Genomic DNA, 18437 nt, shown 5'->3' on the forward strand with positions numbered 1-18437 from the left:
GCACCATTCTGAACGTCTCTCGGGGAAAGACTAGAGGATGTCTCTGGAAGTTTGGAAGTTTCTTCCTCAACAACGGGGAATACATACAAAGTGATTGCACGGTGCAAAGGCTCATATTTATTCCTTAGTTCTTTACTTGAGATCCCTTTTGCAGATATGTTGCTGTGACTTTTTAAGTTAGATGCCCTCGCTCCCACCCCACTGAGTGTGCTTTCCTATAGTACAATTTTTATACCTGATGTGGTGAATTAAACACTAAATGTTCCATTTCTTTCACTATGAAGCAGTCAGTTAATCAGTAGATCAGCTTCCCTTACTGGTGTGTCTTAAATTACTCGATACCTATTTTTGGCCACTGGGCTTTCTGACATGAACAGAGGAGTGCAAATAGTGGGAAATGGAGACATGGATGATTTTAGGTTATAGAAGAAAAAGAAAGGGAAAGAGTAAAAGAAGGAAGGAAGGGAGGAAAGCAAGGAGGGAGGGAAGGAGGAAGGAAGGAAGGAAGATTGTAGCGTGAAATGGGGCAGAAAGCCAGGCCTGCACCAATATGTGAAAGTGTGGATGTGGTTCTGTGGCTACAATACTGGATGGAGTACATCGTGGGTAGGCTAGCAGTGATGTTCTTTGTCACTGAGCCCTACTAGTTAATGACTGCTCACCATTGGCTCTCCCATCTTTCCTTCTGCCACTCCCTAACATTTTGTCTACCAAGAGTTGTATGACAGAGAGGACCACCTAAAAGCTGGGATGCTATTTCACTTCTCTTACCTGACCTGTGGCATATATATACATATACAAGACCTGTTCATTCAGTTTCCATGACTTACTGAATTTCTGAATAATTGCCCACGTTGGGATGACTGCTTAGTCTATATTTCCTGCCTATCTTCTATTGCAGTATCTCACGGTGAGATCAATGTACACTAAAATCATGTGGTTCTGCTGTTATCCTTAATCCACTGAGCAGTTTGCCATTCTGCCACAGATTTCCTGGTCTTGGTGAGTCAGCACCGATTCTTTGAGTGGCTGTAGAATCACAGGGAGTCAAAACGACTTTTCTATAATTCTCAATATACTGCAGATAGTTGAAAATTTCTTTTTATGGCAAGTGTGCTAGTGAGTACGCACCACAGTCAAGTTTTTGTCTTTAATAGTTGCTTCTTTAACCAAGTGTGTTTTACTAACCAAGTCATTGCTTCTTTAACCAAGTGTGTTTTACTAACCATGTCACATGTCATGAAGAAGAGATCCTTTTAATGAACACAAAGCAAGGCAGGTTTTTTTAATGTTTCCTTTAAAAACACTTATAATTTTGTATGGTGAGAGGCTGTCATTGCACATATCAAAACAGACAACCAACCAATCAAACAAAAAGAACTGAGAGAGGAGAAAGACACAGAGACAAAGGAAGGAGGTCATAAAAGACACATGCAAGCCATCTACAGAAGTAGTTCCTGGCTAGTAAAAAACAGTACATGACCAGGAATTATTGCAATAACAGTAGGTTGCATAACCCAATGGGATCTTTCTAATGATTCTGCAACATAGAAGATCATGTTCCTATGCCCAGGACTATTCCCTGACACTGTTTAATTACATAGCATAGGTATATCCTTAGAAGTCCAAATAAAGGCTATATAAGGGCTGTGCCCAGGTAGAACCAATTCCCATATCTGGAAAAAAAGTGGATATGAAGGTCCAGATGTAGTCTTTGTAGAATCATCAAAGTAGACACATCAAAATTAGCATCCTGATTATGTAGGTCCTTTCCAAGAGTCCACCTCTAAGATGAATGAATTCTTAAGTCTCAGATGGATTTTTGGAGGTGCCTGTTACTTTCTTATGGCTATTAAAGGAGACTCAAATGGTGAAATTCCTCATACAGATTTCTAAAATTGGGTGGAACAAATAATAATTCCAAGGGCTTACGTATACATTTTTACACCTAATTCTCAGAGAACCATACAGTGGTTTGTGTGATGTTCAGATTTTACAAATGCAGGAAGTGGACATGCAAGGCAAGAAAGTCTATGATACAGCTGGAGGTGAAATTCATGACTCTTAGGTCCACATTTTGTCCATGCAGGTTTCTATAATATGTGCCCCAACCTCACTCTTTATCTCCAATATAAGGTCAGTATTTAAACTAACAACAAAATCCCTGAAACATAGTATCTTTTGAGTGACAATCCTGGTTCAAGCCCATGACTTAAACTGCACTGTTCTTTTCAACACTTGTTTCACCTCTTTGTTCCTCAGAGAATAAATGAAAGGATTCAGCAAAGGTGTGACAATCGTGTTAAGTACATGGACAGTTTTAGTCAGATCTAGCAAGCTCTTCATGGAAGGTTTGACGTGGAGAAAGATAGTGGAACCATACCAAATAATCACAACAGTGAGATGGGAAGAGCAAGTGGAAAAGGCTCTTTGTTGGTCTGTAACTGATGGGATTCTCAGTACGGTAGAAATGATGTAAATATAGGAGACCAGGGTTATTGTGCATGAGCCAAGGATGACAACAAATGAGATTATGAAAGCCACTAACTCAATGAGGCTGGTATCTGTGCAAGAGAGAACTATCCATGGGGCTATGTCACAAAAAAAGTGGTTAATAACATTAGGGCCACAGAAAGACAATGTGCTAATCATATATGTAGGTATGGTTATGGACAAGAAACCACAAAACCATGATCCAAAGGCAAGCTGAGTTAAAAGGGTGCGATTCATGATGGAGTTATAATGTAAGGGGAAGCATATTGCCAAACAACGGTCATATGCCATGGCAGCCAGAAGAAAATACTCTGTGCAGCCCAAAGAGAAGACAAAGTACATCTGTAGAAGGCAGTTGTCAAAGGAAATGGTTGAGTCTCCACCCAAAAGGACTGCTAGAGCTTTTGGGACACAGGCTGTGGTGTACAAGATTTCCAGGAAGGAGAGATTGCAGAGGAAAAAGTACATGGGGGTATGAAGTTGTGGATGACTTCTCACTAAGACCACGATGGAAATGTTTCCCAAGAGTGCCAAGATGTACATGATGAAAAATAGCATAAACAAAGTCATTTTCAGATACTGATGGCCAGGAAAACCCAGGAGGATGAAAACATGGGTGCCACTATGGTTTCCTCTTTGAACATCAGATCTCATCTAAGTAACAAAAGACAATAGAAAAAGAGAGCTTTGTTCACTGCATTGCTACGTATTTTTGGCCTTACATATCAGAATTCATAACCCAGATTGCCCAAAAATATACTGAAAAAAATATTCCTTGAAATGTGCAAGGAAAGTCAAGTGGTTTTTCTTTTTTCTTTTTTTTTTTTTTTTTCTTTTTAAACCATTCCAGGGAAAAATAGCTTTTTCCTCTCATAAATAGACTTCTGTGACCATGGCCACCAATACACATAGTACTAAAAAGGAAGTGAAGTCCAAAAGAAAGAAAGGGTTCATCCTGTCACTTCATTCTTTGGGACAATTAACTTCATACATATTTTTAAAAGGCTGATTTTTGAAAAAAGTTCAATATTTTAACTGGGAATAATCTGCATCCACTTTAGACTTCTGAAAATAAGTATCTGATGTTTTATACAGTTGTCTATACATAGATAACTTTTTTTTCCTGACATCATTTTAAATCTGGCATATTTCAATATGAGGGAAGAAGAAAGAGGTGCTGTGGGATAAAGAGGAACAGATGAATAGTTATTTAGACAGAATAGACACATAAGCTCAGAAATAAATGGAAATCAGACAGCAAAGAATAAAGGTGGGTGTAACGCACACACACAGAGAAACAAAATCATTGCATCGATATGAAAGGATAGATAGATAGGAAGGTAAAGAAGTATTATATACACATAGAATCAGAATAATCCAGATTGAAAGAGATCTCAGTAGGACATCCTGCTTGAATAAGGGTCAGCTACAATTTCAGGGCTTTTCATGCACAGGGATGGATAAAGATAGAGAAAAATGAATGTATAGACCGCAACAGAGAGACAAAACAGAGAAAAACAGAATTAGAGCTTTCACTTTCATAGTATTAAAAAGCTCTACATCATGATGAGACACACCAATACCAAACAAAACCCAATATTTTTCTTCTGAAATTGCAAATTTCTCTGTGAAAAACCAGAGCATTTCTGAAGCCCGCTTTCCTGCTGCTTACCTTAGGTGAAAATGCACGACTCCAGCATAGCTCCAAGATACAAACATTTTCTGGACTGGCCCTTCCCAAGGAATTAAATTCCCCGAGGTTTTCACAGTCAGTCTCTGTGAAAACATGCAATTACCCCTCAATTAAGAAAGGAACTATTTCCATTCAACTTTGAATAATGAAAGCAAATTTGATTTTGCACATTTGTTTTCTCTTCTTTCCCATAATCACGGAGCTGTTGAATATCTAGATGAACCTTCCAACAACTTTTATGAGGAAATAAATATCATTTTAGGATATTTTCAATAAAAATTCAAAATATGTTTTTAGTACAGAGAAAAAAAAAGAAAGATAAAATAATCTCTAGTATTGTACATATGCAGAACATATTAAAAATAATGCTGATCAAATAAAATTTAATATTTCTCTTCAAGGTTTAACATTATTTCTACTCTGGTCCACAGCAGTTATGGTTCACAGCTAATATGACTAAGAAATAATCAGTTTGTGATCTGTTATAAATTTGTATAGTTGAACTGGATTCGGGAGGGTTATATCCCTAAATGTGAGGATTTAAATTATTCTCACCTATTTTTAACCATGTAGAATTTACTTGTCCATATGTAATACAGTTACATATGTCTCTCTAGAATTATCGGAAAAAAACAGGAACTTAGAGAACATGTTTCATTTGACCATTTTAGAAATCTACCTTGGTAGATTAATCATTCTCCAGAACAAACTGCGGAACCACTTCATTGATTATAAGTGGAGCCAATGCCTAACATGATATATCTGACTTCTAGATAGCAAAAATTAAATGGGATGAATCCCAGCTCTGGTTTAAATTTTGAATACTTGTTGAAGAAAAGTGATGTAAACACTTGACTGAAAATACTGTAATGTACCTAGCTGGTGTTTTCTACAGTGTAAAGTTCGGTGACTCTTTAACTTAGGCTCTTGAACATCATAAACTGCTCTGAAGATTTCTGTTGAACCAAAGCAAAACACTTCTTAGGAGAAATGTCATCTATCCTAATTGTTGAAATCTTGATATTTTAAGTCCTATAAGGCCATAGTTTTTAGCTAAGAGTTGCAAATTTATCGAGCAATAAGACTTCTGAGAGTAAAACATGTGCCTGTCTGAGACTGAATCAAAGATTTGTGAAACGGTCAGGCTGTCTACCTCCTGCTCTTGTGCAAGTTAGTAAGGACAACATTCTGTGAGATGAATGACCATCTAGATTATAGTGGATCTGAATGTTTCAGAGGTTTTGTCACTAGCTCCGTTTCTTCCATTGCTTTGATTTCATTTCAGCATCTCGAGTTGGACTGTCATTTCCCTTATTCTCTTGCCTAGCTGAGAGGCATACTTTCTCGCATGTTCATTTTGGTTCCATTAATAATACCATTGTTTTTTTATAGATTTTATGTACTGCCTAATATGTGTTGCTTAATACTGAGGAGGCATCTACTAATTCTTCAGACAGATGTTTCAGTCCTTTTTTTTTCGTCCACTTTGCAATGCACAAGTCATAGTATCATGTCATCAAGAAAAGCATCCTGCCATAAAAACACCATGGCAGACTGAGACACAGCAATCTTTTCATGCAGTTTGAGCTGACAGTCCCCTGATGAACTTGTTTTCAGTATAAATGGATCCTACTTGAGCCACACAGGGCTAATGGAACAACTATTGCTCAGAATCAATGTAGCTATTATATCCATTAGTCTGAGGGATAGAGCTCTTTCTCTGCTAGAGCCCTCAAATAAAGTATTGACATAAATTATGTTGAAAGATAAGTATGAAGCTGCAATTTCCACTCTTTTTATCAACATTTCTGTTTTTTTCACAGAATCACAGAATGGTTCAGGTTGTAAGGGACCTTGGAGATCATCCAGTTCCAATCCCCATGCCATGGGCAGGGACACCTGCCACTGGACCAGGCTGCTCAAAGCCTCATCCAGCCTGGCCTTGAACACTTCCAGGGGTAGGGCATCCACAGCTTCCCTGGGCAACCTGTTCCAGTGCCTCACCACACTCATGGTGAAAAAGTTCTTCTTGATATCTAATCTAAATCTACCCTCTTTCAGTTTGAAGACATTACGCCTTGTCCTATTACTACATGCCTTTGTAAAAAGTCCCTCTCCAGCTTTCTTGTAGGCCTCCTTCAGATACTGGAAGGCCACTATTAGGTCTCCCCAGAAGCTTCCCTTCTCCAGACTGAAAAATCTCTCAGCCTGTCCTAACAGGAGAGGTCCTCCAGCCCTCTGATCATCTTTGCAGCCCTCCTCTGGACCCATTCCAACAGGTCCATTCCTTCTTGTGCTGAGGACTCCAGAGCTGCACGCATTACTCCAGGTGGGGTCTCATGAGAGCAGAGTAGAGGGGTCGAATCACCTCCCTCGACTGGCTGGACACGCTTCTTTTGATGCAGCCCAGGATACAATTGGCTTTCTAGGCTGCAAGCGTGCATTGCCGGCTCGTGTTGAGTTTCTCATCCACCAGCACCCCCAAGTCCTTCTCCTCAGGGCTGCTCTCAATCCATTCTCCACCCAACCTGTATATCTGCCTGGGATTGCCGTGACCCAGGTGCAGGACCTTGCACTTGGCTTGGTTGAACTTCATGAGGTTCATACAGGCCCACCTCTCAAGCCTGTCCATGTCCCTCTGGATGGCATCCCTTCCCTCCAGCATGTTGACTATGCCACACTGTAGGAATGTGTCTGAGAGAAAATGGTCACGTGAGCCAGCCTCCCTACTATGAGAGATTAGATTAAGGGCAAAACAGGTGGTAGAAGATGGAATTAGTACATGGGAAAAATGGGAACTGAGAAGGTAGAAAACATGTTGTGCTAATGACTAAGCAATTTACTATGCGAATTCTTGTAACCAATCTGATCTGTGAATGAACCGCATGGACAGCGCGTGGACAGTGTAACTAGCTAATCAGAAATAAGCAAGTGGCAGGTACGGCTACAACACAGGCTATAAAAGATGATGATCTGTGCTTAATAAAGGGCTTCTGTTTATTCACATTGGATCGTCTGGAGTCCAGTTATTTCTCCTCACCACACAGCTTGTTGTCGTCAGAAAACTTGCGCTCAATCCCACTGTCCATGTCTCTGACAAAGATGTTAAACAGTACTGGTCCCAGTATTGACCCCTGAGGAACACAGCTTGTCACTGGTTTCCACTTGGACATTGAGCCATTGACTCCAACCCTTTGAGTGTGGCCATCCAGCCAGTTTCTTATCCACCAAGTGGTCCACCCGTCACACCCATGCCTTTCCAATTTAGAGACCAGGATGTCATGTGGGACAGTGTCAAATGCTTTGCATAAGTCCAGGTAGATGACGTCGGTTGCTCTCCCCTTATCTACCAATGCTGTGTCAACATTATAGAAGGTCACCAGATTTGCCAGGCATGACTTGCCCTTGGTGAAGCCATGTTGGCTGTCACCAATCACCTCCTTATATTCCGTGTGCCTTAGCAGAGATTCCAGGAGAATCTGATCCATGATCTTGCCGGGCACAGAGGTGAGACTGACCGGTCTGTAGTTCCCCGAGTCTTCCTTTTTTCCCTTTTTGAAAATGGGCTTTACGTTTCTCCTTTTCCAGTCAGCAGGAACCAGACTGCCATGACTTTTCATATATAATGGAAAGCGGCTTAGCAACTTCATCTGCCAGTTCCCTCAGGACTATGGATGGATTTCATCAGGTCCCATGGACTTATGCACCTTCAGGTTCCTCAGATGGTCTCAAACCTGGTCTTCTGCAGTGGGTGGTTCTTCATTCTCATAACCCCTGCCTTTGCCTTCGGCAACTTGGGCACTGTGGTTAGAGCCCTTGCTGGTGAAGACCGAGCTGAAAAAGTCATTCAGTACCTCAGCCCTGTCCATATCCTGGGTGACCAGGTATCCTGTCTCCTTCCTGAGAGGGCCCACATCTTCCCTAGTCTTGCCTTTACCCCTGACGTACTTACAGAAGTTTTTCTTGTTATCCTTGATGTCCCTAGCCTGATTTAATTCTGTCTGGGCTTTAGCTTGCCCAGTCTGGTTCCTGGTCACTCGGACAGTTTCTCTGTATTCCACCCAGTCAACTCGTCCTTGCTTCCACCCTCTGTAGGCCTCCTTTTTGCTTTTGAGCTTGTCCAGGAGCTCTTTGTTAATCCATGCAGGCCTCCTGGCATTTTTGCCTGACTTTTTCTTTCTTGAGATGCACCACTCCTGGTCTTGGAGGAGGTGATCCTTGACTACTAACCAGCTTCCTTGGCTCCCTTTCCCCTCCAGTGCTTTTTCCCATGTTATCTGGCCAAGCAGATCCCTCAAGAGGTCAAAGTCTGCTCTCCTGAAGTCCAGTGTAGTGAGCTTGCTGCATGCCCTGCTCACTGCCCTAAGGATCTTGAACTCTACCATTTCATGATTACTGCAGGCAAGGCTACCCTTGAGCTTTACATTCCCCACCAGCCCCTCCTTGTTGTTAAGGACAAGGTCCAGAATATTTCCTCTCCTCATTGGCTCCTCTGGCATTTGAAGAAGAAAGTTGTTTTCGATGCATTCCAAGAACTTCCTGGATTGCTTGTTCCCTGCTGTGTTGTCCTTCCAACAGATATCAAGATGGTTGAAGTACCCCATGAGGACCAGGGTCTGTGAATGTGATGCCGCTTCTATCTGTCTATGGAGGGCCTCATCCGCTCTGTTGTCCTGGTCAGGTGGCCTGTAGCAGACCCCTACTGTAATGTCCCCTGCCCCTGGGTTCCCTTTAATCCTGACCCATAATCCCTTGATTGGCTCTTCATCCATCTCCAGATGGAGGTCCATGCACTCCAGCTGTTCATTGACATAGAGGGCAACACCCCCTCCTTGTGTCCCCAGCCTGTCCTTCCTGAAGAGTCTGTATCCCTCCATTCCAACACTCCAATCATAAGAGCTATCCCACTGCATCTCTGTGATGCCAATAAGATCATCGCCTTGGAGGTGTGTGCACATCTCTAACCTCTCTTGCTTGTTTCCCATGCTACGTGCATTTGCATAAAGGCACTTCAGTTGGGTGTCCGATGAAGCTGTCTCACTGGCTGGAGTGGCTGCTTTTTCTTCTTGCTGCTCTTCAGGTGGTCTTCCTTTGAGGTGTTTTAACTGTGACTCCCCAGTTTCTATTGCCTCAGGAACCCCTGGCTCGTCCCCATAAGACTTTGAGTGTGCTGCAGTGCACCCAGCACATCTCTGAGCAACAGGTTGAGGGCCTTGGCTAGTGACCCATCCCTCAGACCTTGGAGCATCATCCCTTGGCTTGTCACAAGCAAGCTGGGTAATAACCCCGTCCGCCAACAAGCCCACTTTAAAGCTTGGTCAATGAGCCCCACTTTCAGAAAGATGAACCCCATCAGACACCAACAAGCCTGGTGCCATTTAGGCCATCCCATTGTCGAAAAACCCAAAACTGTGGCGGTGACACTGCCACAAAGCCAAATAGTGACAGACTGCAGACATCTGTTTCTTTCAGAATCGCTGCCTATAACTGAGAGAACAGAAGAAAAGATAACCTGCACCCCAGATTCCCTTATTAATCTTCTGTTGTGGTTTAGCCTCAGACAGCAACAAAGAACTACATGGCTGCTCTCTCAGAGGTGTCCCACCCCCCCAGGGAAAAATTGGAAGAAAAAAGGCAAAACTCATGGGTTGAGACAAAGGCAGTTTAACAGAACAGCAAAGGGAACAAGAAAACAACAACAGTAACACGGACGGAGGAATATACAAACACGGTTACGGTACCACCACTCACCAACTGGACCTGGGATGCCCCAGCCCGCTCCCAAGTGGCGACTTCCTGCCCCCTCCCCCAGCAGCTCCAACTGGGCATGGATCACATGGGATAGAATACCTGTGTCCCTGTCGGAGCCTGGGGAGAATTAACCTATCCCCACTGAAACCAGGAAACCTTCCCAAGGCCCTGAAGTGTCTTTTGATTGCTTTTGGGCTATGTGTTCCCACCTCATTGCCACCCATGTGAAAGCGCAACAGCGAGTAGTAGTCTGAGGGCTGAACCAGGCTGGGAAGTCTCCTAGTGATGTCCCTGACCTGGGCCCCAGGGAGGCAGTGTACTTCCCTAAGAAGTGGGTCCGTCCAGCGTATTGAACCCTCTGTTCCCCTCAGAAGGGAGTCACCTATTACTATATCCCACCTCTTCTTCCTTGTGGAGGTGGTTTTTAAGCAGGGGGTAGGCCTTACTGCTCCTGGCAACTCTTCTGGTGTAGTCATACCATCTTCCATATCATCCATGGGCTGGCCTACTTCCTTGAGAGCCTTATACCTATTATACAGAGGCACCTGCTTAGGGGATGTGGGCAAGGAGGGGGTTCACTTGCCACTCCTAGTACGGACTAGCCTCCATTCACAGTTCTCCTTTTGGACACTGCCTTCAGTCTGGCACGGGGAGGGTACCAGATCTCCTTCAGCTTGTTTTTTTTTTTTTTCTCAGGGAGGTCAGAGCCTGATACCACCAATCTATCTCTTTCTCACACACCCTGATGCTCCGCAGCCTTTCTGCTTCCTCTTTTAGCTCTGCTACCGGCTGAGTAGATCATCCACCAGGGCACAACTCACACAGCTGTCATCTCTACTACCATCAACTAGCCGTGAGACGTTGAAGCACTCCATGCAGCCAGAGACCTGGGTGGCTGCATGCTTCCAGGGGAGCTCTGTTTGCATGGCTACATCTGCTCTGGCAAGTGCAGAAGACACAGGAAGCTGCGTCTTTTGTGTAGAGACCATGGCTGAACTCCCCTCTTGATCTTTCCACACCCTTCTCATGCGCCCCTTCGTGTGAACTGCTGCACCACAACCCCATGGCTGACGGGCCATGCCCTGTTTGTCCATCCTGGTCACCACGTTCCTGGTCACTTGCGCTCCCCGGGGACACCTTTTAAGGGGGGTGGGGCAGTGGCCGCTGCTGCTGCTGCAGGCCCTGCTCCTGCCTCATCAGCCGCTGCCGCCACACAAGCTGCCGGTTCCCTGTGGGTCCTGCTGCAGCCCGGGCCCATCCCAGCCTCAGAAAACCTCGTGAAAACCCCCTTTTCTCTGTGATTGCCCAACTCTGCTGCGGATGTGCCAGCACTGGAGCTGCTTGTCTCGGCGAGTCATGTAATGCTTGTCTATTGCATTTTGAAAAAGAATAGCATGCAACAAGACACAGTATATGTCAGATAAGTAAAATGGATTAACATTGTTACAGTCTGCTTCAGAGAAGGAGATCATAAGAATTATATTACTTATTACGTACAGAGTATTTTTTTTTCTCCACATGTAGTATGTAGCCCACTTTTTCATTATACTTCATATTTGAGACAACCATTTTCTTAGTGTCTTCTGAAAAAAATTACTGAAAAAAATGGTACCCTAAATAAGTTCTGTTCATGACATATCACAGACTAGTTCTCTGCAGTCTTTGTGGATTACTATTGGAGTCCATGCATCAGTCTATAATTCTCTAGCATAGACAGTTCTCTAGCATATAGTATATAATGCGCTAGCTGTTCTTTAGATATTCTGATAACTCTGGGGAAAAAAAGGAGTTCAGATTTTTAGTTCACGTAGAATCACATTTCAGTGCCTGGATATTGGCATCTTAATCTCAAATTGAACTCCAGATAGGTGTGATAACCCTAATTCACACACAAACAAACAAACAAGGGAGAGCTGGGTTTTTATTTGTTTCTGTCTGAATTGCCTCACATAATCATACCTCTGCACCACAGCCTGCCAGAACTCCAGAATTACAATATGATGCTTCTAAGGGTAGGTGGAAGTTGAGAGCATTTGCATCATAGGGTCATTTCATCAAGAACTTTTTCAACGCAAAAGGCATTGAAGTAGAGGGAGAAGAGATAAACAAGAACACAGAGATACAAACCTTTTAGACAAGGGATAATGGAGACAACGGCAAAGACAGAAAGTTGCCAGCTACTAATTTAGAATTTAAGAATGGCCATTAAGAAACTCCAGGCACAGCTTTGGAGAGTCCCCCCTGGACTTTTGGTGCATGAAGCTGGACCAGATGGTGAGTAGGGGACTGTGGTTTGGGATCAGAAGCCATGATTTAGACAGGGGTACCAGGCAGAGGGGATGTGCTGATGCCTGGGGAATCTGCAAGTGTGTGTGTGCTTGTGAATCCAGACAGTATCATGCGTATGCCTGCACTAGTGACTTCTTGTCTCTGCCAGGCCCAGAGGTGGTGGAGGCATGGCTGCCTGTGCCTGTGTGTGATGTGGGTCCTGTATGTGGCTGCTTTTGACAGCAGAGCCTTTTCTGTGGCTGTCTGTATGGCTGGCTGTCTCAGTGTCATCTGTGTGTATATCTATCTGGGCATGTCCATGTGTCTCCAGGATAGGTGCTCACCTTTGCTAGAGGTTGAACATGCAGGCAGGAAAGTGGCAGCTGCGTGCGTCAGACTGGTCAGAGACCCTGGATCCCCAGGAACTGGGCTGTGCTGCTGGAGGCGGTGGCCACTCCTAATACCCCTTTACAACCTCTGCACTCGTCTTGACCGAAGACCACTGTTGTCCAACAGGAGTTGGTGCAAGCTGTAGTGCTGTGTTGCACTGCACCTCCAGCGTGGTCTTCAGGTCTGTTTTGTACTGCACAAATCCCCTGGCTTCAGGATAAACTCAGCATCTAATTTTAACAAAGGAGACTGCAGGCAGCTCCCACTTGTTACCAGCAATTACACCACCTGCATGGCCTTGCCTTTATCTAGCAGCAAGAAGTTCTCTTGCTAGCAGCAAGAAGTATCTGTGCAGCAAGAAGTTCTCATGTGAACACCCTTTCTGTTTGACAGTAGAAATTATCAATATAATTGTTTTCTTTTTAAAAATCCTATATTAACTCAAATGACCAAAACAGAGTAACCCTTCCATTGACAGGATGTATATGGCATGCTGCGTGTTAATCAGCGGTCCATTTGATGCTTCACAGTTTGGGGTTCACAGTATCTGAAGTGATGCAGCTTTATCTATACTGTCTTCTCCTCTATAGAGTTAACTCTAATAAACAGCTTTTTAAATGACACTTGACACAGTCTGTCTGTCTGTCTTATTGGGATCACAATAATCTAGCAATTCCTGGTGCAAAAAGCCCTCCTATGCTTCTCCCATCTTAATGACTAATTTCACATCCACTATCTTATCTTAGCAAAGAAAATGAGAAGAGTGAAGAGGTAAATTGACGAATCCTCCAGATGGGTACGTACCACAACCAGAGTAAAAAAGTAAAAATAAATGAAGCTTTAACCTTCCTTTTAAAATGACAGGTCTCAAACCAACTTCTCTATGACCATCCATTTCCTTGGCACTCAAGTAGTTTCCTTCATTCCACAATTAATCTTTTATTTGCACAAAAAGGGACATTGTTTTCATCTGGTCTCAACTCCAAAGCCTAAGACATAGGTATGTTTACATAAGCTTATTGTTTTGACTTCACACACAAACAATATTCAGCAATGGAGATGTCCAAGTGTCAGTTTGTCTCTTACTACGGCAGAAAACTCTTTAGAACACATAAGCTGTGTTTTTACTTCATCCATTTCACTCCATTCTGTACCAGTAGAGAAGAGGGTTACCAGCCCAGCCACAGTTCTGTACGTTCAAGATATCTGAAGTGAATCATTACCCCTTCAAATAAACTTTCTTCACAGAATAGAGCTGAAGAGCTCATCTGGGGAATATCTTCATCAGAACTCAACAGAAGGCTGAGGTCTTAGGTATTTGTGGAGTGCTTCTCATTAGGTACGTTGTCCTCTTCTCTGATAATTTCTTTCCCTTGTCACCGTGTAATTATTTTTAGATAAGCTCCACAGAACTGTTTTCACAATATGCAGAGAATATTGTGAGTTTCATCTTACCACAGGTAAACATATCTGTGAAGTGCAGAACTATTTCTGTATGGATGGACAGGACATAGAGGATACACTAGCATGCAATTCACTTCATCTGTATGCCAAATCTACCGTTAAATGACATGGAAAATAATCTGAAAAATAATTCTTAAAAAAACCCAAACAAACAAAGAAACCAACCAACCAAAAACAATAACAACAACAACATCTGGAGGATTGATTCAGAACTACAGGGTAGGTATGGATTTTTGGTAAGTGATGGCAAGTCATATTGTCCTTGCAGTAATGCACACAATAGCAAAGCTACAGCTAGATTTAATTTAATATAATTCATAAACATGTCATGTATTTATATTTTTGGCTCTCAGTTTTTTCAAGGCTTGTTTCACCTCTTTATTCCTCAAGCTGTAAATCAAGGGGTTCATCATTGGAGACATCAGTGTGTAAGAGAGTGAAAGCAGTTTGTTACTGCTGCTTGAATAAAAAGCTTTGGGTCTCAGGTAGGTCACAATACCAGATCCATAAAACAGAGTAACTACGACCAGATGAGAACAGCAGGTAGAGAACGTTTTTCTCTTGCCCCCAGCTGATGGCATCTTGAAGATGGTGTGGAGTATCTGGACGTATGATGTGACTATGAGTAAGAAGGGGACCGTGATGAAGAGGACAGCTATTATGTAGATGGCAATTTCATTCTTGAAGGTGTCCACGCAAGCCAACTTCAGCAGAGGCAGCAGGTCACAGAAGAAGTGATTGATCCTGTTGGGCCCACAATATGGAAGGGTAAAGATGAAAGTTGTCTGCCCTAAGGCCAGCAAGACCCCAGTAAGCCAAGATACAGCTGAGAGCAGGAAGCACATGTTCCAGCTCATCACGGTTGTGTAGCGCAGGGGATGGCATATGGCCATGTAGCGATCATAGGCCATGGCAGCCAGCAGACAACATTCTGTGATCCCTAAGAGGGAGAAAGCATACATCTGCGTGGCACAGCCCAGAAAGGATATGCCCTTCCTTTTTGTGAGGAAGTTCACAAGCATCTGGGGGATTGTGGATGTAGTGTAGCCAATCTCTAGGAAGGACAAGTTCTTGAGGAAAAAATACATGGGGGAGTGAAGGGCAGCATCTACCCTAGTGATCACAATGATGAGGATGTTTCCCACCAAAGCACTGAGGTACATGAGTAATACCAGACAAAAGAGAGAGCCTTGGATCCCTGGAATGCTGGAAAAAGGTAAAAATTGGAAATAGGCCACCACTGTGTGGTTTCTGCTGGTCATGTCCCTCAGGTGTTTGGGTTTTTTTAACTGGAGAAATTATTATATATCCGTTTTCTAGTTAATCTAGAGAAATGCAAAATAGTAAATTAAATATTTATATATATTACTTTGTAATAGTACAAGATCCCAGAAGAGGAAGTGATATTTTACTGCTGTGTTTAGGTATTTTCAGTGCTAAAGATTGTTTAGAGGTAGGAGGGAAGGTTCCATTCACATAGCTTTTGATAACTAAGAACAACTTTTCCAAATGAGTGTACTTCACTCCTAGTCAATGGAAAGGAAGATATGTCTTCTTTATGATGGCAGAATATTTTACTCCTCCTGCGTTTTAGGATGAGGATTATACTCTACTGCCCCAGTCTTTGAAGTGGACTTTTTTTCCATTATCCAGCTGAGATCTGCTACCCTAATACCTGCTACCAATCAAAGAAGACTAGTCCTTAAAACCCAGAAATGATTCATTTATTGATACAGCAGGGTTTTTGCAATGAGTCCCTCTTGCTATCATTATGTGGATGTGGTTCATTCTAGAAAACAACCACTTACTGAACACAGATAATCCTGTGTTCCAGATACGCTCCACAGTATCATACATAATTACTATCATCAGTGTGTGTCTTCACTGCTATCGCACTGCATACTACATAAAACCAAAAGTAGTACCAGTCCACAAAAAAAGGTAAAACTGAGAGCACATGCTACTTTTTGTTAATCCGCTCAGGGTTAGGTCAAGTTCAGCATAGTGTGAACAGACAGGAGGCAATAGGCACAGATAGCAATACAGGAAATTCTATTTAAAAATGTAGGTGATTTTTTTGCTTCTTTGTTTGTTGTTGTATGTTGAGTTTGGTTAAGCACTAGAACAGGTTACCCAAAGAGGCTGTGGACTCTCCATCTTTGGAGATACTCAAAACCTGATGGGACACGGCCATGAGAAATGTGCTCTAACTGACTCTGCTCTGAGAGCAGATTTTTACTGGATGATTTCCACAAATCACTGCAATCTCAACTGTCCCATGATTCTGTGAAACAAATTTTTTTACAGAATGGTACACATGTTATTTTCGTCTCATAATTTATCCAAACACAAGAGGGAGGTTTATTGAAGGGGTTTTTTGATTTTTTTTTTTCCTTTACACATATATTGAAGAGGACAGGAAGAATTTCTATTTAAAATAGCTGTTTTGATTTCATTGATATAATTTGAATGGGATGGGGGACATAACTTTCAGTTAGTAAGAAAAAAGACAGAACCAAAGCACACACATGCATCACACAAAGACATACACAGAGAAAATCGCAGACATTATAACACCTTCCTATTAATAATTAGAACAAAATAGTACTAAAGAATGTGGATCACTCTCCAGGAAATTACCTTCGTCCCAGGCACTCTTCAGGAGGAGCAGTTCCTTTCAAGAATAAAAAATGTCTTAGAATTTGTTTTCTATTCCAATAATCCTTTCATTTCATAGATAGATGAGTCTCTCTCTAAGAGAAGCCCTGTGTAGGTGTCAGAAGAACAATAATATATGGAAGAAGAGAAAGAAGACTAAAGTAATATAAGGTAGCTCACCTGCCATTAGGAGAAAGCTGTGGTTAATATTTTTGGCAAAGTCACATCACAGTCCTTGAGTATTTCAATGTATTTATCTTCCCAGAGGAAAATAATCTGTTGGGTATTGATTGCTGGCAATGTAGCCTTGTTCCATTTTGCATTTGAAGAAAGAAAGTAATAACCCTCTCTATTGGTTCTCTCCTTAAAGTTAATATTACTATTACACAGAAAAGAAAAAAATTTAAAAGCTTTTCTACTATTTTCTAAGTTTAGTTTTGGAGTCTCAAGCAGTTTGTGTTCCTTACCACCATGATTGTCCTAGGTGGGGATAGAAATGTATCTATTCCTAGTGATCAGGGATATGTTCATTGAAAAAGTACTGTCCCTGCAAAGATTTCAATGACCGCTTTGCAGGCCTCTCAATTTCCATTAGTGGCCATTAGTTCAGGATACATGGCAATGTGCTTTCCTGGGAGCAAACTGAGACAAAGATCATAGAATCATAATAGAGTCATAGAACCATAGATGCAAAGAATCATAAAATCATAGAATCCTAGAATTTTTTAGATTGGAAAGGACCTTTAAAGATCATCTATTCCAACCCTCCTGCAACGAGCAGGGAGATCTTTTACCAGATCAGGTTGTTCAAAGCCCCGTTCACCTGACTTTGAACACTTCCAAGGATGGGACACACACAACTTCTCTGGGCAACCTGTTCCAGCAGATGACCACCCTTGTCACAAAAAATTTCTTCCCGATGTCCAGTCTAAATCTACCATCTTTTGGTTTAAAACTCTTTCCTTTTGTCCAGTCACTGTATCCTCAAGTCCTTCTCCACAAGGCTGCTCTCAATCCATTCATCCCCCAAACACATACATATATACACACACACACACACACACACACATGTATATCTCTATACACACATGTATGTATGTGTGTATATATATACATACGTATATGTATATATATATACATATACTGGTAGCAGGGGTAGCGCAGACCCTGGTGCACAACCTTGCACTTGGCCTTGTTGAACGTCGTAAGGTTCACGCGGGCCTACTCCTCAAGCTTGTGAAGGTCCCTCTGGATGGCTTCCCTTCCCTCTAACAAATCATCTGCACCACTCAGCTTGGTGTCATCCACAAACTTGCTGAGTGCACTCAACGCTGCTGTCTGGGATGCTGATGAAGATATTTAATAGTATTTGTCTCAGTATGGACCCTTGAAGGACACCACTCTTTAATGGTTTCCACTTGGACATTCCACTAGGCCTTCTCTATCTGTTCCTCCTACCTGTGTTATGACTTTATTCCACGGCTTTGCTCTCTGTGTAGGTAAAACCCAGTCCTGAAGAAGATCCTGATCTGAAACATAAAGAGCTGTCTAGAGGCCTAGTCAAAATTGAGGGTCCACAAACTACATTTGCAGGGCGGACCTAGCCAATCAAAACTATGCAATTGTCTCTGATTTGCTTTTTTGCCCCTAACTTCTCAATGAGAAAACGGAAATAAAGATTTAGATGTTCTTTTACTTTCCCCCAGCTCCTCTGGTTTGC

The 18437-nt window shown here is 42.4% G+C and overlaps 2 protein-coding genes across 2 annotated transcripts; both read right to left on the bottom strand.

Moving 5' to 3' along the window:
- Nucleotides 1-2199: 2199 nt before the first annotated feature.
- On the bottom strand, nucleotides 2200-3737 carry LOC141732641 (olfactory receptor 6F1-like). Its single transcript, XM_074561900.1, has one exon. The coding sequence runs from the start codon at nucleotides 3145-3147 to the stop codon at nucleotides 2200-2202; it is 948 nt and encodes a 315-aa protein (XP_074418001.1). The 5' UTR covers nucleotides 3148-3737.
- Nucleotides 3738-14385: 10648 nt separating this feature from the next.
- LOC141732642 (olfactory receptor 10A4-like) lies at nucleotides 14386-15321 on the bottom strand. Its single transcript, XM_074561901.1, has one exon. The coding sequence runs from the start codon at nucleotides 15319-15321 to the stop codon at nucleotides 14386-14388; it is 936 nt and encodes a 311-aa protein (XP_074418002.1).
- Between the last annotated feature and the right edge of the window lie 3116 nt (nucleotides 15322-18437).

Source organism: Larus michahellis, chromosome 18 (assembly GCF_964199755.1).
Source record: "Larus michahellis chromosome 18, bLarMic1.1, whole genome shotgun sequence".
In the NCBI taxonomy this organism is placed as follows: domain Eukaryota; kingdom Metazoa; phylum Chordata; class Aves; order Charadriiformes; family Laridae; genus Larus; species Larus michahellis.

Bases quoted from the DNA above. Each gene is read 5' to 3' on its own strand.
- LOC141732641 (XM_074561900.1), bottom strand. From the start codon at position 3,147: ATGAGATCTGATGTTCAAAGAGGAAACCATAGTGGCACCCATGTTTTC.
- LOC141732642 (XM_074561901.1), bottom strand. From the start codon at position 15,321: ATGACCAGCAGAAACCACACAGTGGTGGCCTATTTCCAATTTTTACCT.